The sequence below is a fragment of the Vulpes vulpes genome, chromosome 1 (genome assembly GCF_048418805.1).
Source record: "Vulpes vulpes isolate BD-2025 chromosome 1, VulVul3, whole genome shotgun sequence".
In the NCBI taxonomy this organism is placed as follows: Eukaryota; Metazoa; Chordata; class Mammalia; order Carnivora; family Canidae; genus Vulpes; species Vulpes vulpes.
The window spans coordinates 87,620,209-87,640,767 of NC_132780.1; the positions used below are offsets into that span (position 1 = coordinate 87,620,209).

The following is a 20,559-nucleotide window of genomic DNA, read 5'->3' on the forward strand; positions in this document are numbered from 1 at the left end:
TATTCAAAAAATAAACACTACATACAATGATGATCTTGAAAAATTCAAAATGTAATATGATCTTTTTCCCAAAAGGAAAGCCTATAAAATAATACATCAATCCTGTTGTCATTGAGTTGCAAGCATATTTTATGGAAAAATTTCCACCTGTTCTGAAAGTATCTTCTGCCTGGAAGTTTGCTGGGGGAATGGCAAAAGGAGACCCATGAACCAGCATCACATGTCTCTCACACATGCCTTCACCCTCAAATCATCCCATCTGTTGCTGGAAAACTCTCTGGGCAAGTGTCATGACATAAATAACTCAGATTCCACAATTTTAAAAATATCCAAATAAAAGCAATATATTAATGACAACAAAATTGTATTATTCCTGGACTGAGGAATAGCAAGTTATAGCAGACTATTGAGAACTGGTATTACAGTCACCAGTTGAACATTTAAAGAACTTTCCCAACTACATTCTGAGTCTTAACTTTATCAGGATTTGGCCTTAATATTTTCAATTGCTATAAACTTTTCCTCATAGGCATACCTGCAGAAAAACAATAAATTATAGAACCTAAATTAAGTAGTATAAATTATATGTTTAGGTCTGCAAGAGAGTTTTCTGGGATTCTGCAGGCTCCTAGGACAGAGATGAGGCCAGCCGGCCCTCACAAAGCTTCCCTGTTACATCTAACCTACCATTTGTCAAGCTACCTCCTCACGGAGACATTTTTTTGTCACATGAAGCATGTAGACTCTCCCAAGCCTCAAGAAATGCCATTTGTTGGGCAGCCCAGGTGGCTCAGATGTTTAGTGCTGCCTTCAGCCCGCGGGGTGATCCTGGAGACCTGGGATCGAGCCCTATGTCAGGCTCCCTGCATGGAGCCTACTTCTCCCTCTGCCTCTCTCTCTCTGTCTCTCTGTGTCTCTTGTGGGTAAACAAATAAAATCTTTATTTAAAAAAAAAGAAATGCCATTTGTTAATAAGCAAGCACTTCATCACAGAGGCTCAGAAACTGTTCATGATAGTGAAGACAGCAATGATTCGTATTTTGCCACCTCTATGAGTTCTCTGTAGTTGTGTATGTGGACACATTACATATGGGTAGTTTCTCATAGAAGCAGGGATGCCTGCTTCTTTATTACACCAGGATTCTGGCCTCAGTTGGAATCAGCCTCTTAGAGACTGAGGAATACTTGCTTCTCTAACATCAGCCTCCTGAGTGTGCATAAGGAAAATGTCAAAGTTTTCTCTTGATCTCTATTAATATGCTTAATCAATAGTTATAATCCTGTAACATTAGAATAACTTCACTTTTTGTTGTCCATATTTGTGATCATTAACTTTTCCAAAATATTTCCATCGAATCTCATTCACTTATTTTTTCAAGTATTTAAGTGCTAGGGAATGTGCTGGATGCTAGGGAAGGTAGGAAGCGAGGGTGTTAAAAGAAACTAACAGGTGTGTTCTCAAGTCAGAGAAGATTTCTGTTTAAAGATAATATCCATAAGAAAGTCCAGTCTAATACTATGGTCTTCTAATTTGTACAGTGTTCTAGGTATCAGGACAGCATGAAGTAGAGGCTCAAAAGCAATGACTCCTATTGATACATGATGATGTCATAGAACACATCACAGAAAAGATGACTTTGGGCTATCTTTAAAACAATGATGTGATAAGCAGGTGAATGGTGAAAGTCCAGAAGAGCAGTGTGGGCAAGACAGAGAAGCATAAAGGAACACAGCGTAGTCTGAGGTGGTACAAGCAGTACCGTGTGTGGATGGAGTTCAGGATATGAATGGTGTCTACGTAAGAACTAACTCTCAATCCTGGATAATTCCCAGATTTCTGTCCTATTCCTCTGAAGACACTGATATCATTAATAAAGATAGAAAACATAAGAGAAGGAGATGTTTTCTAATAAGAAACTGCCTTTTCTAAGATTTACCTCATTAAAGTTCCCATAGAAACATATATCCACTCTTTATTTCTGAAGTTGAAGCCAATTCTGGTTAAGACTGTCCTGGCACTTTGCTCAAATTCTTAGTATTTCTAGAATATGTCCCCAAAATCAAGTATAAATTCTCTTCTGCCTCTTTGATTCCCTTAGATTCATAGGTGTTGATATCTTTTATATTACCCACGTCACCCCTTTGTTACTATGCCACCAATATGATGAATTTCATCATCAGAAAAAAATAGTTTTAAAAAAGCAAACAATACAAAGAGGAAAAATACTGTTGTTGCTGCTTCAATTAAACCTGAATGGTTATATTAAATACATATAAAAAATTGAATGCACTTACCCAGTTGTTTCACACTCACTGCATACAGCCTCAGGCCCTCATCCAGGGATTCATTATTTTTTAAGAGCTTCTGTTGAATGTCTTTTCCTTCTAAATTGGGATTGTTGGTAGCATTGTAAACTAGAAGAGCCCAAATCACCAACCTAGAAAAGCATTTCAGATATAATTGTTAGAACTGCTGACTGGGTGGTTGATTTTTTTTTTTTTTTTTTGGTGGAAAAACAGAACACTTGGATATGGTAGTAAGAGGGACTACCGACCATGAAACATTGAGACTGGAGTAATAGGCCAAGGCACTCAAAGACTCCTGTCACTCCACAAATTGTAATGTTAAAAATATCTCAGTATGAATAGCTTATATAGGATATCACATGTATAATTCTATCATATCATATCAGCTCATATCTTTTAAGGAATATGTTAAGTAATACTTATATATAGTATATAGGCAAGACAGAGCCATACTTTAATAGTTAATTCCTCATTGTTTCTTTGTAGCCAAAAAAAATTTTTTTAGAAAAATTAAATTCCAACAAATCTGACTAAACTAATCATTTGACTTTAAAATTATTAAGGGTGTTATTGTCTACAAATGTGTTACAAATATCTCCAGAATTGTGATAATGATTTTCTATCTCCTGGAAGCATTTGCAAGTATGCTGTATGGTGAAGAGGTACAAAATAAATACTTAAAATATACATGGTGATTGGAGGGGATATTACAGAAGTTTACAGACTGTCTGCCCCTGAATGTCTTTAAAAAGAAAATATTTCTATGAGAAGCAGAGATGTACCCTAAAAGCCCCATCAAAATTTTTCATTCTAAAAAAATTTTTTTTCATTCTACATTTTGAAATAGTATAATTTTCTATTTCACTGTAATCATAGCTATACTCAAGAGTAGACATCAAAATTTGCAAAAATCAAGGTAGTAGCGCTGCTTTTGAAATAAGTATTGCCAGTAGAGAGGCATAGCATATTTTATTTATAAAGTTATGTAGGTATTAACAAAAATGAAATAGACTATTGATATATTTGTGGTGCTAAAAGAAGAAAGACAAAATGAAACCTATGCTATTCAAGGTTAGGTAAAATTAAAGAAGAGCTCCCATTTTTTTTTTCTTCTGAATATCTGTGCTAATCTTAAAGTGTTGAGCTGTTCTCATAATTCAGTCTGAAAAGCTATCTCAAAAATGATCTACTCAGGGTTCACATATAAATCATGCTTTCAGCTGAGTGAGACATAGATGTAAATATAATGGTGAGCTGTGATAATTTCCCAATTTTGTAAATGCCCTAGGGAAAGTATCCTTTGATTAAATTATTGTTGGAAGATAAGCTTTGCTACTCCAGTTACTGAGAACTTAGTGTTGGGAACATGACCTTTTACTTCTCTTTAATATTGAGAACACAATGAGTACAATGTATTGTGATAATACTGAATACCCAAATTCAGCAATTCAAGAATGGCCATGCATTTTCACAGGTCTTATCTCTGTATTTTCCTCTCTTGTCCTGAAAACTGAAACTAGTTTATGGTTCCACAAAGTTTCATCAGCTGTTACCATCAATCATCCTTTATTTGAATAAACCCGTTTCTGTGGCTTTGGTTTCCTATCTGTCTAGGCAATAGAAGATGATAGCATTATCTGAGGTTATGGTCTATGTTAAGTGTTACAACCAAACTGAAAGAAAAAGTCTGTGTGTAAAACTAGTAGTCATGGTTTTTGAGAGAAAAACTATGAACGACTATAAAGATTCATCAATGAGTACCAGAGCCATAGATATTAGAAAAAAGAGAGGGAGAAAAAGACTACTATAAGAATACATTTTTTAAGAATACGTTTTGAAACAATTTTGAAATGATTAAAAAATTTTAAAACAGGCTTTTAAGCAATTAAAAAAATTTTAAAACAAAGATTTATACCAAAGAAAAACTAAACATCTGTACTTTTCCATGTACATGGCCTTGGTTCCCTTTCCCTATAATTTTCTGTGAAGTTACTTATTGGTTTGACAGATAGAAAACTGAGATTCAATGAATTTAAATGTTTTTCAAGCAAGAGTTTCTGAGGTACTGACATCTACTAATGATGGAGGACTTTAGTGTTACTGGGTAGTAAAAGAGTCACAGTAGGTGCACTAAAAGGACAATATTGACTTCCTGAGTAGGATATAGCATTGGTGACACCCCAAACTAGGTCTGCCCCAATTGTTAGACAAAATGTGTGGCAAAGAATCAATATGATCTAGCAGTAAAGGCTAGATCGCCATCAGGTGACCAGGTGGCCTTCAGGTGACAGGTGACCAATCACCATCAGGAATATAGTATTAAAATAATTATTCTATTCTTCAGATCACAAAGGACAAGGAATAATGAAGATAAAAACAAATTTCCCTGATCAGATGGTCCAAGCCAATCTGTTGAATATATATTAGAAAAGTTTCAATTATAACTTAAACACATCTGCTTCTCTAATATTAAACAGAAAAAGAAAAAAAAAAGAAAAAACTCTCTGGCCAACTCTCATATAAAATTCTATTTTTAATAGTGAAAGGGAATAAAGGGGAAAGGAGAAAAAACAAGTGGGAAATATCAGAAAGGGAGACAGAACATGAGGGAGTCCTAACTCTGGGAAACGAACTAGGGGTGGTAGAAGGGGAGATGGGCGGGGGTTGGGGATGACTGGGTGACAGGCCCTGAGCGGGGCACTTGATGGGATGAGCACTGGGTGTTATTCTATATGTTGGCAAATTGAACACCAATAAAAAATAAATTTATTTTAAAAATTATATTTTTATTTTCTCCTAGTAAGAATATATCATCTGAAAAGAAGTATATTCCATCATCATGGCTATAAATCTGTAAAATCTATTCAGTCAATTGAAATTAAGCAAGACTGACATGAACATTTACTATTCAACTTTTTTTTTTCCTCTCCTTTGGAAATGTGATAGACTACCTGAACACAACTAAATTTATTTTGTTTGGGAGTTTAAATTGTTTTTAAACAATTATAATTATACAGCATTCTGAACAGCTGGCCTTTATGTGCCAACTGATTCTATATGGTGGATAGATCTGTTAAATTACCTGCCTGCATAAGTCATGGTCCTGATATAAATTTTAAAATGGAGACTTCCAAAAATTAGCTGTTACCCATATTATTAGATGCTTCTATACATAAGTACTTACTTAAAGTTATAACTATCTTTTTTTCCCTTTAATGTTCTTTTTGAAATTTCAATTAAGAGGTAATGGATTATCATAAATAAACTATAAATACTAAAATAAGAACTCATACATTTAAAATGTTCTACTTCTGAATTATTTTTCTTCATATTTATGTCTCCATCCAGTCTATTTGATGGTTTTAACTACAAGAAAAAAAAACTAGTGTGCTAGTGCTATAGAAATAACTTAAAACTGCTACCTAATTAAAACATATCTCTCCTATCTCATTATTTTCATTTCTCTACCAGACAGTCAAAACAGAGAGCTAGAGAAAGGATGTTACAATTTCTGTAAGACTTTGCCAGCGTTACCTTTGATCATTCACAATGCTTCTCTTGACTTTAATCTTGTCTTCTCCCATGCTCAGATGAAAACTATAAACACAGATATGTATATTCATTATCAACCTCATCTGCCACATCATCAACAACAAAATTTGAGGAGGTAAAAGAAAGAGGCAAAGTGAACATCCTTAACCAGTATTTCCAAATGTGTGTCCTGAGGTTCCAGTTCTTTTTATATGCTCAAAACCAAATGACTCCATTGTCAAATAAGCTTGGTAGCTGTGCACCCCTCCTTTCTTTTCAAGATTCACAATCCATGTTTGTTATACTAAATAATCTGAGATATTCAGATATATGGAAATCTGTTTCAGTTTAAGAATGTATTTCTTGGGGGGATCCCTGGGTGGCTCAGCGGTTTGGCACCTGCCTTTGGCTCAGGGCGCGATCCTGGAGTCCCGGGATCGAGTCCTGCATCGGGCTCCCGGCATGGAGCCTGCTTCTCCCTCCTCCTGTATCTCTGCCTCTCTCTCTCTCTCTCTCTCTCTCTCTATTTCTCTCATAAATAAATAAATAAATCTTTAAAAAAAAAAAAGAATGTACTTCTTGAGCGAATTCAACCTGTGATTCTTCTTTCTGTGTTAACTCATAACGTCTCTTGGGTCCACAGGATATATGTTTAGGGTTAATGAAATACACTTTTGAAAACTAATTTAAAACTGTGAAAACAAGGCACAGAGGAGGGTATGTGGATGATATACTATTAGCTAGGCAGTTAAAATATTCAAATAGAATAGTAAAAGACATTTTTGAAAAGCTAGGTGCAGATTGTAGATGTCTTATTTTGTAGAAAAACAGTCTCCAAACTGGGGTGCTATATCGATGGTTCACTGGGGCATGAGATGAAACTAACAGAACTTCCATATATATATGATTGTCTTCTTTTAATTTGTGATATATTTATAACCTATACTGGTTAAGTAATACACATACACAAATTTATTTAAAATCACAAATATATTTTGGGAATATACGCTAATATTTTTTAAAGATTGGGATCCATGATAAAAAAAAATTAAAACCAATTGCTGAGCATTGAAGATTTTTGTGCAGAGAAATGACATAGAGTTGTTTTAGAAAGACTATTAATATTGTGTATGTGTGTATTTGTATCAGGTATGTGGGGTATAATCACAGAGATGAAGAGTAGCATTAAATGAGACACTACTTTTTACTTCTCAAGTCATTCACTCTGTCATTTACCTGATATTAACCACATAAACAGTGTAGTTCCAGTTTTGGAAGGTTGAATTGAGCTGAAAAATACAATGGAAAAGGGTGAGTTTTGATAATACTTTCCAAAAAATATCTGAATCCAGTTTTTTCCCTCCCGTAAGTTGTTATTGGAATAAGACCCTGGGAAAATCCCAGAGAGCCAGAGGAGTGAAAGAAAGGTAAAGATAACAGTCACTGCATCATTATATGCCAAGAACTTCACAAAGGTTGTTTCTTCAATCTCAGAACAACTAATGAGATAGGTATTATCTGCTCCCCCACCCTGATATATGAAGAAATTGAGCTTCATGGAGAAGGAAATAGCTTGCCCAATGTCCCCAACTAAGACGTAGCCGATCCCAGATTGGAACCCAAGACTGTTTGTCTGGAAACATTATACTTTCCCCTCTAGCCCATATTATAATGGGTCCCTCCATTGTGGTTCTTTGACTTAGCCATAATACTGAGGGCTACACAGCTGTAAGAGGGTACACAGGAGGATTAGCACAATAAACACATTCCATATTTTTCATTCAACAAACACTGTGGTACAATACACATGTTTTTCTGGTAAGCATCATCTCATAAGGATATTGGTGAGAAAAATTACAAATTAACAATACAAACCTTTAAAAAAAACAAACAAAATGAGTTAACATTATTGGGAACTATGTTAATTATTATGTGGCTATTTAACAGAATTATGGGTCTTAGTGCCAGACATTTTAAAGAAGCAATGGATTATGGATTCCTCTTGATATAAATAACCACCTTCCCACGATGCCTTGTCCAATACAATTACAAATGGGATTTCGTTACTGATATGAAATCTTCCTATTTCTGTATGATCTGAGGGTGTTTTATGACTTATTTCATACATACAATTAGCCTTCCTTGCAAACATTCCTAAAATTGAATGTGAAATCTATGAAGTGCTGGCAAAAAGTATTAAATTATTTTAAAATTGTAAACAGCAATAATATGAATCAGGGACACCAATTATGCTTTCTTTATAATCAAGCATCTGCTTTGGTATCTTGCATCTTAAATGAAAAGGGTCCAGTAAAGTTTAGCTTCAAATGAGAATGAAGTTATGTTGAAAACTATGCATGTAATAAAGATAAATGTAAAATTATACACTGCCTACGGCATAGACTCTCCAGTGAATGTTAATCTTCCAGAATAACATTAGCAGTGGCTTATTTGAGAATGAATATAAAGAATTTTATCTTTTGAAATCATTCTGGCTCTAAACAAAACAAAAAGAAGAACGCTTGAAAGAAAATGGGATGAAGAATATGCTCTTTCTATAAAGCTGCTCTCCATGTGGAAATGAAACATACCTCCCAGTGTTTGAATTACTTACTGATTCTAATGCATCAGTTCAAAAAGTCAACAGCAGCATTTTTCATTGACTTTTATTAGAGAAGATCACTCCTCCACTCAATTTTATAAGAGAATTGTTATTTACATACTCTTAATTTCCTATGGCCAATTTATTTTTAACGTGTATTCAAAGTAAGACTTTTCTTACTATAGACCCTTCAAAATAAGACTGTATTGTTATATCAAGTTATTCTTCAAAGATGGGTAAGTAGGTAGGTAGATATTTAGTCACCATTACCTCTCAATGTAGGATTTAACTTTGTTTTGCTACCAAGGACATGTTTTACTAGACACCTGCTGCACAAGAAACCCATCTTTCTCAAAATGTATACTTGAGTGACTTTATTCACAATGTCTGAATTGTAATATAGTGTTATATATAAAAAGCAGTACAAAGTCCCACAGTATGCTGCAGACAGAACATAAAATTGAAAGAAATAGAAACCTATGGAAAATAAAATTTTTGTTATGGAAACAAGAAAAAAAAACATAGGTGGTATCCGTAAGGACAAGAAAATAAAATGCTGAATTTTTTGTTTTAAATGGAAATTACAAAAATTTCATTAATAGAATACTGATTAAATAAATTAGTATATCAGAAATCTCCATCAACAGAAGACTTGCTAAATTAATGACTAGATAGCCGCATAATGGAATATATCACAGTGTTAAAAAAAGAAAAAGAAAAACAAAAAGGTCTCTGCATACTTATGATGCAGCAAATCTGGTAATAACAAAAATAAGTACAATGTAGAATGGTATGCAAAATATGTTTTTAGTGTAAAAAGGAGGAAAAATAAGAATCTATTGTCTTGTTTTCCTTTATATGAACAAAGAAATTCAAGGGGAAAAAACAAACATGAAAAACTAACAGTGATTTCTAAGCAGATGGGTTGGTCTCCAAGGAGATGAGCTACAAAGATGGGTAAAATATTTTCACAATATATTTTATTATGCTTTTTGGTTTATGAACCAAATACTCAAACAATTAAATAAAAATATATAATCTATTTTTTAAAACTCTGCTGAAAATGTAGGGATATAATTGTAAATAAAGAGACCTATGAAAACATATTTCTGTTTGTGGGGTACTTTTCGACATTAATAGTCTATTAGGCTTGTCCTTGATTCAAATGCATCTCCCTTTTTAGGAATAAGCATACACCTCCCTTCTAGGTCTATTCATAGTACAGATAAGGGACAATGTCTATGTTTTAGTGTGATCTGTGGATTCAGTTAGCCAGACAATAGAGTCCTTTCCAGATTTCCAGAGCTTAAAGATGTCAAATCAAAGAAGAAATTGTACAAGTTCACTTACCCATTCTGCTACCTTGCTCTGTACTTTGACCTCAGGGTGATGAAGGATATTTTGAATCACTATGGAAATTCTATAGACAATTCCATCTGTCCATTGGAAATAGGATTTAGTCCATTAATTATATTTACAGTCATATAATTATCAATTTAACTTTACAATCACACAATTTAAAAGAAATGCCTTCTGTGGGAGATACAGGTTTCCAGTGATGGAATGAATAAGTCACAGTAATAAAAGGTACAGTACAGAGAATATAGTCAATGGTATTGCAATAGCATTTGTATGATGACAGATGGTAGCTACACTTGTGGTGAGCATAATACAGACCTGTCAAATAATTAGGCTATACACCATAACATGTGTCAGCTACACTTCAATTTAAAAAAAATAAATAAATAAATAAAACACCTTCTACATTTTTCTACAGAAATTTTCTACAGGAAATTTGAGATATTTTGACTTTATGCTGCTCATTGACCTTTGTAACTTCTTAGAAAGAGTTATCAGGAAGCCTGGGTGGCTCAGCACCTGCCTTTGGCCCAGAGCATGATCCTGGAGTCCTGGGATCAAATCCCACATTGGGCTCCCTGCGAGGAGCCTGCTTCTCCCTCTGTCTGTATCTCTGCCTCTCTCTCTCTGTGTCTCTTATGAATAAATAAATAAAATCTTTTAAAATATATAAATTAAAAAAGAGAAAGAGTTATCAATTAGTTTATTCTTATAAACAATTCATTGCTCCTAAATTATCACCTACACATTTCTTTAATTCTGTATATTTTGGGTATCTACTGTCTATTGTACAATTTGTGTCTATGTACAATTTGATCTCTTATAAGAAGAAATTACCATTTTTTTTGTACATTATAAAGAATGACAGAGTTTGGAGTATGTAGACTTGAGTGGGATGATGGAGAGAAGCTAACCTGAAAGAGAACAAACAGGAACGTAACATGTTTGGTGCTCTCGACCCCCTAGTCTTCCTTTTCTCTTTCCCCTCCTCAATACAGCATTTACTTCTACGAAATCATTTACCAGATTTTTCATCAAAATGCCACAAATATAGTTGCTTGTATCAAAATAAACGGGGAAAAGAGAGAATATTTGCAGACAGAATTTTAACTGGACTACATTGCTTTTAAAAGAAAACCTTATGTGAGAAGAAGGTTCTGCTTTCTTCTTTTTGGGATAATCTTTAAAGTAGTCTGATGCTTTTTTTTTTTTTTTGTAAATGCAAATTGAAGTCACCAGCCAGGGTTTGCTAAATATCTCTAAGTGTGTGTTATAGGGTACCTTACTATAAGTAGCTAATAAGAAAAATATCATTTTAAAATATGGTAGGTTATAAAGAGGAAAAAACCCTGAATCTCCATTGTTGTCAGTCATCTTTCTTCATGCTTATAATCTGGTAAAACTTAAGTAAGGGAAGCAGAGAAAACGTAGAAATATATAATCAAAACAACGTTTTGGAGTAGATTTAATTTTAAAAGTTAGGAAATCAGTAGAAAAAATACAAAACTCTGCCTCTGGAAACCCCTGTATCTACCAAAATGCAAAATCCAGTCCCACTACTTTTAAAGGAGTGCTTTTCCCGTATGGGGTCAGAATCTCATGCTAAAAATTTTGCCACTCCCAAATATAATAATATATGAAATTGGTACAATCCCAAGGACAAGTGGGTTTAACTTATCCAGACTAGGTTATTTCAGCTTCTAAAGCTCCTTAGGTATTTTAATAATGTTGATTTTATGTTCCTCTAAAAATATTCTGAATTTAAATTTTTAGAGCAATACACTCAAAACAAATGATAATAATTCAGATTCAAAACCCTTTTTCAGACTCTATATGTCATCATATCAAATCATGGGCATGCCCAATGACTCAGGAGAAATTCAAAGTGCAGAGGTCCAAGAATTATTCCAAGACCCTAAGGATATTCTGTAAATGTTCACTGGTATCAGCAGAGTAGCTGAAGAGCCACCACTAGATGGAGACCTAAAGCATGTGTTTAAGATTAGTAATCTTTCCTTCTCAGGAAAATATTGCAAAATACTAAAAATCATTATTTTTAATCACTGACATTTCTGAAATGTTCTGGAAATATTTAAGATATTCTTCTTTAAATTTTAAATATTTCCTGCCTCCATTTTTTCAATCTGCTCTTATTTATATGTGAGAAAGACATACAATATCATAGACAGCCTAAATTAATTTATAAATATAGCACTTTCCCTCAAGTTAAATTGCTTATGGCAAATAAAATATGTTTTCTCATGCTATAGATTCTCTCATGCTATATATCATGCTCAATTAGTCTCTCTTCAAAAGCCTTGGAATGAGATATTTATATACTTGGCAGAGTCTATTTGTTATACTTATTTAAAATTTCTGAATAATGTAGACAATAACTAAACATAAGAAATGTCCAGGGGTGAACTGTCAAAGCGAGATAAGATGTCAACCAAAGAATTGGTAGGAAGGGTTTTGGATTGCAAGAAAATAATTGGTTTAAGCATCGCTGTTGTAGAAGATACATAATTAAAACGTATTGATTCAGGCTCCCCCCCTCCCCCCAACCAAGGGGTCTTCTACAGATGTAACAACTCCCACAGTGTCTCAATTTTAGAAAAGCTAATAACAAATTTTCATATATTCCAGAGACTTCAAAAGCTATTTTATTGTCCTAATAATGATATCTAAGCCAGCAGAATTCGTGACAGACGTTTCTTGGGAGGGGAAAAAGAAGTATTTAAGAGTATATCCATTTTCCAATTAGATAACTCTTTCAGCCATGCAGAACCTCAAAGTACAAATCATTGCTTGCCATTACAGATGCCGTGTCAAAACAGTATTCCTGTCTATGGGTCTTTCTCCAACTAATCATTTTTTTGGACTGTCTTAACATTCTTTTCCGGGTTTCTTAGGAGACATAGAAATGATACTCCTTATTTATTCTATACTCAAAGGGGAAATACAGGTTTCAAAAAGTAGATTTAAAAATATTAATTTGAAAAGACAGATGTTGAAAATAAATCACATGTTATTTTGGAGTCAAAATTATTTCTTTGAACTACTGATGAGGCAATTACCACATGACAGTATTTATAAGTGGAGTCCTGCTCTCCTAAACACATGATTTCCTTAGATAACTGGCATATAAAGCTGGATTGATTGTCCAATTGATACACATATCCAGAGAGTATTTTTTTCTTTGAGTAGTTAAATGTATGTTAAGAAATTAGAAACAGTGATGCAATTAATACCTGTAAGCTAGGTTTTTAGAAAAATAAGGACTAAGGGGGTTAGCTCCTTACTTGGGTTATTTGTGATGACCCCACAAAATTTAATATTCAGTGGCACTGAAAGGATGCTTCAGGCAGAGAAGATACTATTTGTTATGCAAATAACTGGCCCAAGAGCTTTCTTTAAGAATGTAATGTAAAAGGCGCAAATGTTATTGGTGAGAATACCTAGATTATCCATTACATACTGAAATATCTCTTTATGAAAAGTAACCTAAAGATTTTCCTAGTATACAATCTAAAGTATCAAATATAGGTCCTATTGAAGATAACAAAAAGAAGTTTTCATAGAGAAACAGGAACACTTCACAAAGTCTAGGAAGACAAATTTCCCTGATACATGGAAGAAATGTCTGATTATCAAAACAATCTCAACCCCTGCCCCTCCCCACACCAGCATATCGTCACTGACAGACCCAGCAAAACTCTTTGATAATCCAGAATTTAAAGGACTGGATAAATTAGATGACAAATTTGATAGTTGTGCCTATCTTTCTTAAAATGAATAAAAAACAGGATTCTCTAACAGATCATAAGCCTGAGAATGTTTACTGTGTCAGTTTCCTGAAGAATAAGAAAAGTATATCTGGGGGATCCCTGGGTAGCTCAGCGGTTTAGCCCCTGCCTTCTGCGCAGGGCGTGATCCTGGAATCCCAGGATCAAGTCCCACATGGCGCTCCCTGCATGGAGCCTGCTTCTCTCTCTGCCTCTCTCTCTCTCTCTGTGTCTCTCATGAATAAATAAATAAAATATTTTTTTAAAAAAAGGAAATCTGGAATTGCTGACAGTATGTAAATGATTTGGAGAGTACAGGACATGGCATTAAATCCCATTTATTCACAAGGTGAACGAGTAATTCTCTTTCCAATTATTTCTAATTTGACTACATCAAAGAAAAAATTTAGATTACAGTCTTACACTTTGTTACTCTCCCTTTTTAAAAAGATAATGAAGGCTTCAGGCATAGATATATGAGAAAGCAATAGGATATAGGGAGAATTCAATAACATTGTTTTCATAATATGTATTCTCACTTTTCTATTTTACAACAAACAGTACTGGTTTTACAATAGCGATATCAATTTTCCCATATAAATGCAAATATTTAAGTAAAAATATGTGCCAATTAAAAAAACTATTAAATCAATAGCAGAGGTGGTTCAAGGATATGGTAAAAATTGTTATGACAGTACACAGATTTGAATACACAATTTTGAGACTATTTCTACCACACGATGACTTTTGAATATTTTTAATGCTAGGATTATATTTTTATCGAGAATCATCTAAATTAGATTTTTTTTCCTTTCATGTAGTCAAGTCAAACCATTTTAACTGATTCTAACATTTGCTGGCTTTGTTGAAACTCCAATGAAGGTTATGACGCAGACAGAGATGGCTGAACAAGGCTTTCTTCAAGAATGTCAGAAATGACATGATTGAGTGAATACAGCTCCACTCCACCAAGGACTCTGAAGCATCACATAAACGTTCTTGGGCAGTAGAGGATGTGCCAGTCCTGGAGGGAGAATGCCACAGAGGCTCTTTGTATGACCATACAAAGAGCGAAATACTTAGTTAGAATTATAATATTCCCATCTACTGGCTGGAGTCCATGTGAAATACGCGCTGGGAACTTCAGCTGTCGCTGCTTTCCTGGGGGTTGCTGGAATGTTTGCCCCATCATAAATTTCCTTGGTGTAACTACCAGAATAACCATAAACACTTCCCTGAATCGATGTCTTTATAATCCTAGTGAAATTTATATCTATGTTTTATGCAAAATATTCCATACTTCCAATTTAAATGTCCTTACAGAGGAAGTTGGTGTAACCCCCAGAGCCAAAGGAAAAATGAACTATGTGGGTTTCTTTTCTCTGGGTTTTGGCCCCTGGTGATATATTACAGATGTTTTGGCCTCACAAGTTAAATAATATTGAGAAAATCCATTTGTTTCAAATAGCTCATATTTGAGAATATTACTGTCAGGCAATGGTGCAGTCACCTGATTGGAATTTCTCTTTTCTAGGAGAGAATTAAGTCATTTACTCTGAATTGCCAAAAGGCTATGTTGTCCATATAGGTAGCAGACTAAATAACTCACATTACCTTGCATTTTCTCTGCTCATTTCTCATATCATATAACTGCTGTATTTGCAAATTACAAATAATATAAATAGAAATATATATATGGAAAAACAGGCACGAAGTATTAGCACTTAAATTGTAATTCCGTCAGCCAAAAATTGACTTAGTTGATATGCAATCACATTCTAACCATTATTTCTCAACAAATAAAAACAGCAAAGTATTACCATCTATTTGATCTAAATGTCACGAACGTTTAAGAATAAAGTTGGCTTCAGGGAAAAATTACATTACTAGCATAATTTAGTTTCCTGAAATTATGAAATTCTTTAAAAAACTAGTTTCCTGCAGAGAATAATCTGACAAAATACAAGAATATTTTTTTCAGATACTAGACACTAGCAAATTAATTCCTTTTAATTAAATGCTTCCATTGAAAGCAATTTTAGGTAAAAGTGTGTAAGAGTAGTACTGGAAATGCACTCATTCCACTGGTCATTAGGATAAAGGAACTCAAGGGAGTCAGGTGACATTTATTTATTTTACTAATCTTACAAATATACAAATGTACCTATTTCAATAACAGAAATTTTGTTTGAACATTTGATATTCCCATTCTTAAAATACAATATTTTATCACATCAGACATACTACAAATATAAAAGGTAATGATTTCTTACCATTCCTTTGTTTATCGATTCTATTAGTAACAGGCATGTTAGTGGTGACAGTGGGTGGTGTAGTACTAGGAGAGTCTACAGTAGCTGGTAATAAAGATGAGAAAGATGTAATTTTGCAAGGGCCACATGACAGTTAATATGGATGAGCAATCTATAATTAATGAATGAAAATATATAGAGGAGGAACAGAAACCATTTCTTGCTACTAAATACAAAACAGACTCTAGGGTTACAATGCATAACATGAAGCAATGTTTTCTATGGCACATTAAGAATCACTTCATACAGCCACACAAGACACCAAAGAGCGTCTTGCACACTCTTGCACAAGAGTTTAGACAAGAGTGTCTTGCATACTCTTGCACAAGAGTTTGGAGCTGATGCCAAAGAATAGAAGGAAGAATGTTCAGATTCTATACCCATGTCTGCCATTTAACAGGCTGATGACCACAGAGTAAATTACTAAATCTTTCTAGAACTCAATTTCCTAAGTCTATAAAAAGGAAAGTTTCCATAAGGTAGTCTGTATTGCACCTATCAGTTTGAAAATTATCTAAACTAGGTCTTCTACTGAGACTAAAGAAGTAAAGTCTCAAAGGAAAATGTATTTCTCCTTGAGAAGATAAATGACAGAAAAACAAAAGAGAATGAAATGTTTACATAGAATATAAATGTATAGAATCATCTACAGATCCCAATAACTCTACTAAATGTTGATGGATAAAACAGATTTCATAAGGACAAACCTTAGAGAGGAGACATTTTCAAGGCATTATAGTTATGATTCTTATACTATTAAAACTTTCAAAGATTAAACCCTTATGTAATGCTTTAATATCTTTCTAAGGGATTCTGGAAGAGCTATATAGGTAGTAAAATAACTATACACACAATTTCCCTTTAGTTTTTCTTAGGAGTATGTTTGTATTAGATGACCATTCATATGTACAATGATCATCTGTTATATATTTCAAATTACCTAAATTTAAAACATTTACACGACTATGTATTAAGTGATTAAGCGATTATGATTATGATTACCTTCTGGAAGTGAAATTCTTTGATTCAAAATATGCATCCTTAACTAAAATAATTTTCAATTCTAAAGTAATATAAAATTCTTAAAAATGGGGATCCTTTTTGAAGTCTTTATTTTTTTAAAATTCTGATCAATTATATTTATCTTAGTGCAAAAATACATCAATGAATTTAAACATGTTTTTGGTCATTTAGGACATGGCGGGAGGGGGGGTGGAATGCTGGGCATCTGATCTTTGACCCAAGGAATCAGTACTATAGGTACCTCAGCTTAAAAGAAAAAAAAAAACAATTTAAAAAACCCTTCAGATCTTGAGCTAGGCAAAATTAAGGTTTCTTGCTATTTTATTTATCTATTTTAAAACTATAGTGAGTTTGTGGAAATTATGTAATGACTTTATTTTCATAGATCATTCATCAGTAATAATAAGAAGAAATAGTATCTCAAAAAAGAAGCAAACATAATGCCGAACTACATCCCTTCTCCCTGACTACTTCCATACTGGAATCACAGAAAAGAGCTTAGATTTCTATCTATTTAGAAGCACTTCTAACCCATCACTCTCAGGATATGATCCTCTTAATAAGAGATTCAGCTTTTTCAAAAGGCATTGTCATGATTCTTAATGTGGTACACAGAACATGTTACTTCATAAAGAAATATTTAATAGAATAAATGGATGAAAATGGGTCATAAGTAATTAGGAGGAGCAATGATAAAATTAAAGCAAAATATTTATGTTATTATTTTAAAACTTATATGACTTTATATATTATTAGCATGCAACTATTTAGTACATTATATATAATTGGAATACTGGCCATAATATAGTTATTGTGTATTATAATAATAAAATTACACTAATATTAGTTTAAATATGACTATTTTTATCTTAATACTTAAGTTACATTATGTACCATAAATTGCCTTATGCAGCTTAATTGAATAACTTAATTTTCCCCTTGTTTTTCACACATGAATGCTTTTTCAAAATATTGCATGACTATATTTATACTGGACCTTTGCAATAATCTTGAGAATAAAAAGAGGAAAAAAATGAAATAAATCCTTGTTTAATAGCATATAATCATTCACATTTAAGAGCCCAGTGCTTTATGGAAATATGGTCATCCAGTGTGTGAATGCATTCTTTCTCCACAGTGTATGTACTGTACACCCACACAACTAAAACACATCCAGAAATTCTTCTGTTTTGCTGGTTTCTGGCTTCTCAAGAGAAAATTAAGATAGTAATAAAAATAATTACAACCACATTATCCAAAATAGCGAGTAGGAAATAGACCCCAGAGGACGATGTTGGCTCCCTACCTTGGCAGAGTGTCCCCAAATCTGCACAGTTGGCTAGTTCTGCTGCCGGAAGTGGGATCAGGTAGGAACCTTGATTAATATAGAGGGATTATACAAGTTTGACTTATGATTTAGTGACATTGCCCCCAACCCCTATGAATCTTATGGTTGGTATAACAGGAGTGCCCCTAGATGAGTCCATCAATAATACTCCAACCTCAAGAAAGTCTCTTAAGGTCTTTGTATGTTAATTTCCACAAATGTAAAATCAGGTTATTGAAATTTCCCTCAAAATCTTCAATCACTTTATTGGCTATCCACACATGAAAGGAAAAGAAAGGCTACTGCTCGTTAGAGTTTGTGTAAAAAGTCCAGGGCCTTTTCATAGGATAAATTATGAAGCTCTGGTAGAAATTCATATAAATAAAGTAATATAAACATCAAAGGTAAGTTTCAAAAGTGAACTTGGATATTACTAATATTCATAAAATGCATATTTTGGGTTCACAAGCACCAGCATATGCCATTTACAATTCCAGAAATATGTTTCTGTGACTTCAGGTTGGTCTTTGTGTCTTTTTCAAGCTTTTTTTTTTTTTTTCTTTTTTTTTACTGACTCATCCTCAGCAAGAAACAAGTTTAGAGCTGGTTTTCTAGTAGGAGTAATGGATTTTCTCTGTTCCAGTAAATCTCTGACAGTTAACAGACTTTTACCAACAGGTTGAGACTGAGGAAGATGGGTTCAACTTATCACAAAGCACCCACATTATGCATAAAGACAAGAGAAGAAATACAAATATTTGTATACATGCACATACACAAATACATAGATTTAATTTTAAAAAGACATTTCCATAATAGTGATTCTATTCTAATGGTTAAACATTTTCCAAACTGTTCTGTGGGAACAGTACATGAAGGCAGAGGAGGTACGTGATCCAACAAAAGATGTCGTATTAGGTAATTGATGTGCATAAGCGGAAAGCATCCCAACAATTTAACAGAAGCTCATGAATCATGATTTCTTCATTCTCAACTACCTCAGGCACCTAGCCCAAGGAAGGAATCTTCAGAAAAGCCCAACTCTACAGGCAGGTCTGTGATGTGAACTGGCAAGACGCTCTCAACATAGTCATTTACATATTCATTCAACAAAAATGTAATCACTGTTTAGTGTGTGAGGCACATAGGCTAGAATAATACTCTAAGACAGTGTCAGTGCTCTCAGAGAGGCACAAATGGGAAACAGAGTCACAGTTCTCTGAATGCGTTAAGTGGAAGTACTCAGTGGCTCAAAGGAGGGCATGACCAACAGCTTGATGAGAAGGGGGAAAAGAGAATCCATTACAAAAAAGGATGCCTGTGAATAATATCAGGAGTCACTATACTAATGTAGGAACAAGAAATTAGAAATGGAAATTACTAGCAGAGAGAATTACTGAAATACCAAGATGGCAGTGAAAAGTTCTGGGAACCTGGGTGACATGGCATCACTGGAGTACAGCACAGGAATGATCAGATATATAGGTAATGGATACCAGTGGAGGGCCTAATAGAATGTTGGCATCATGAATAATGGGACTCTGTCTTCCAATAACATATCCCACACACATAGCAGGTGTTACTCAAGCTTTATCGAATAAATCTCTGGATGCATCATGAACGACTTCCTCTTTCTTAGAGGAAAAGGAAAATATGAAAGGAAACTAAGTGAGAAAATTGGATGTCTTGTATCCATCTTTTTCTTGCCATCCTCATTGTACTCATGATATCAAGTCTAAATTAATAATAGTTTTTATTGGGATCCCTGGGTGGTGCAGTGGTTTGGTGCCTGCCTTTGGCCCAGGGCGCGATCCTGGAGACCCGGGATCGAATCCCACATCGGGCTCCCGGTGCATGGAGCCTGCTTCTCCCTCTGCCTGTGTCTCTGCCTCTCTCTCTCTCTCTCTCTGTGACTATCATAAATAAAAAAAAAAATTAAAAAAAAATAATAATAGTTTTTATTCTTATTGTATATTCCCTCTTAGTTGGCTATGGAGCCTCAAAGATGGTTTCAAATTTAAATCACTTAGAAAGAAAGAGAAGACTAGGGGATATTTTTCTGGTTTCTAACTTGAGAAACTGGTACATAACGATCTCATAAAAGGAAAGAAGAAATACTAAAGGAAAGCAAACTTAGGTAGGGTGGGATGAATGAGTCCAATAATGGGAACTGAGTGACATCTGGATCCATGGGCAGGTATAAAGGTTTCTGTGAGAGGTCTAGCCAAGAAATAATGCCACAGGATCTATAGATGTATCTGGGATCTCCCAAGCTAGGGTAGAGATTAGATGGAACCATAGATATGCCTATAT

General features: G+C 34.0%; 1 protein-coding gene across 12 annotated transcripts in view; it reads right to left on the reverse strand.

Annotated features, from left to right (window-relative positions):
* Positions 1-20,559, reverse strand: part of ADGRG6 (adhesion G protein-coupled receptor G6) — a 138,227-nt gene that overhangs the window by 40,877 nt on the left and 76,791 nt on the right. For 6 of the 12 annotated variants that reach the window (XM_072719631.1, XM_072719662.1, XM_025997925.2 and 3 more), the window contains exons 5-10: positions 18,226-18,294; positions 15,858-15,941; positions 9,791-9,876; positions 7,075-7,127; positions 5,842-5,904; positions 2,296-2,438 (exon numbers count right to left, since the gene is read on the reverse strand). In XM_072719631.1, coding sequence (XP_072575732.1) covers positions 2,296-2,438; positions 5,842-5,904; positions 7,075-7,127; positions 9,791-9,876; positions 15,858-15,941; positions 18,226-18,294 — 498 coding nt within the window. The remainder of the gene's footprint in view (positions 1-2,295; positions 2,439-5,841; positions 5,905-7,074; positions 7,128-9,790; positions 9,877-15,857; positions 15,942-18,225; positions 18,295-20,559) is intronic. The other 6 variants (XM_072719650.1, XM_072719674.1, XM_025997926.2 and 3 more) reach the window with 1 other exon arrangement.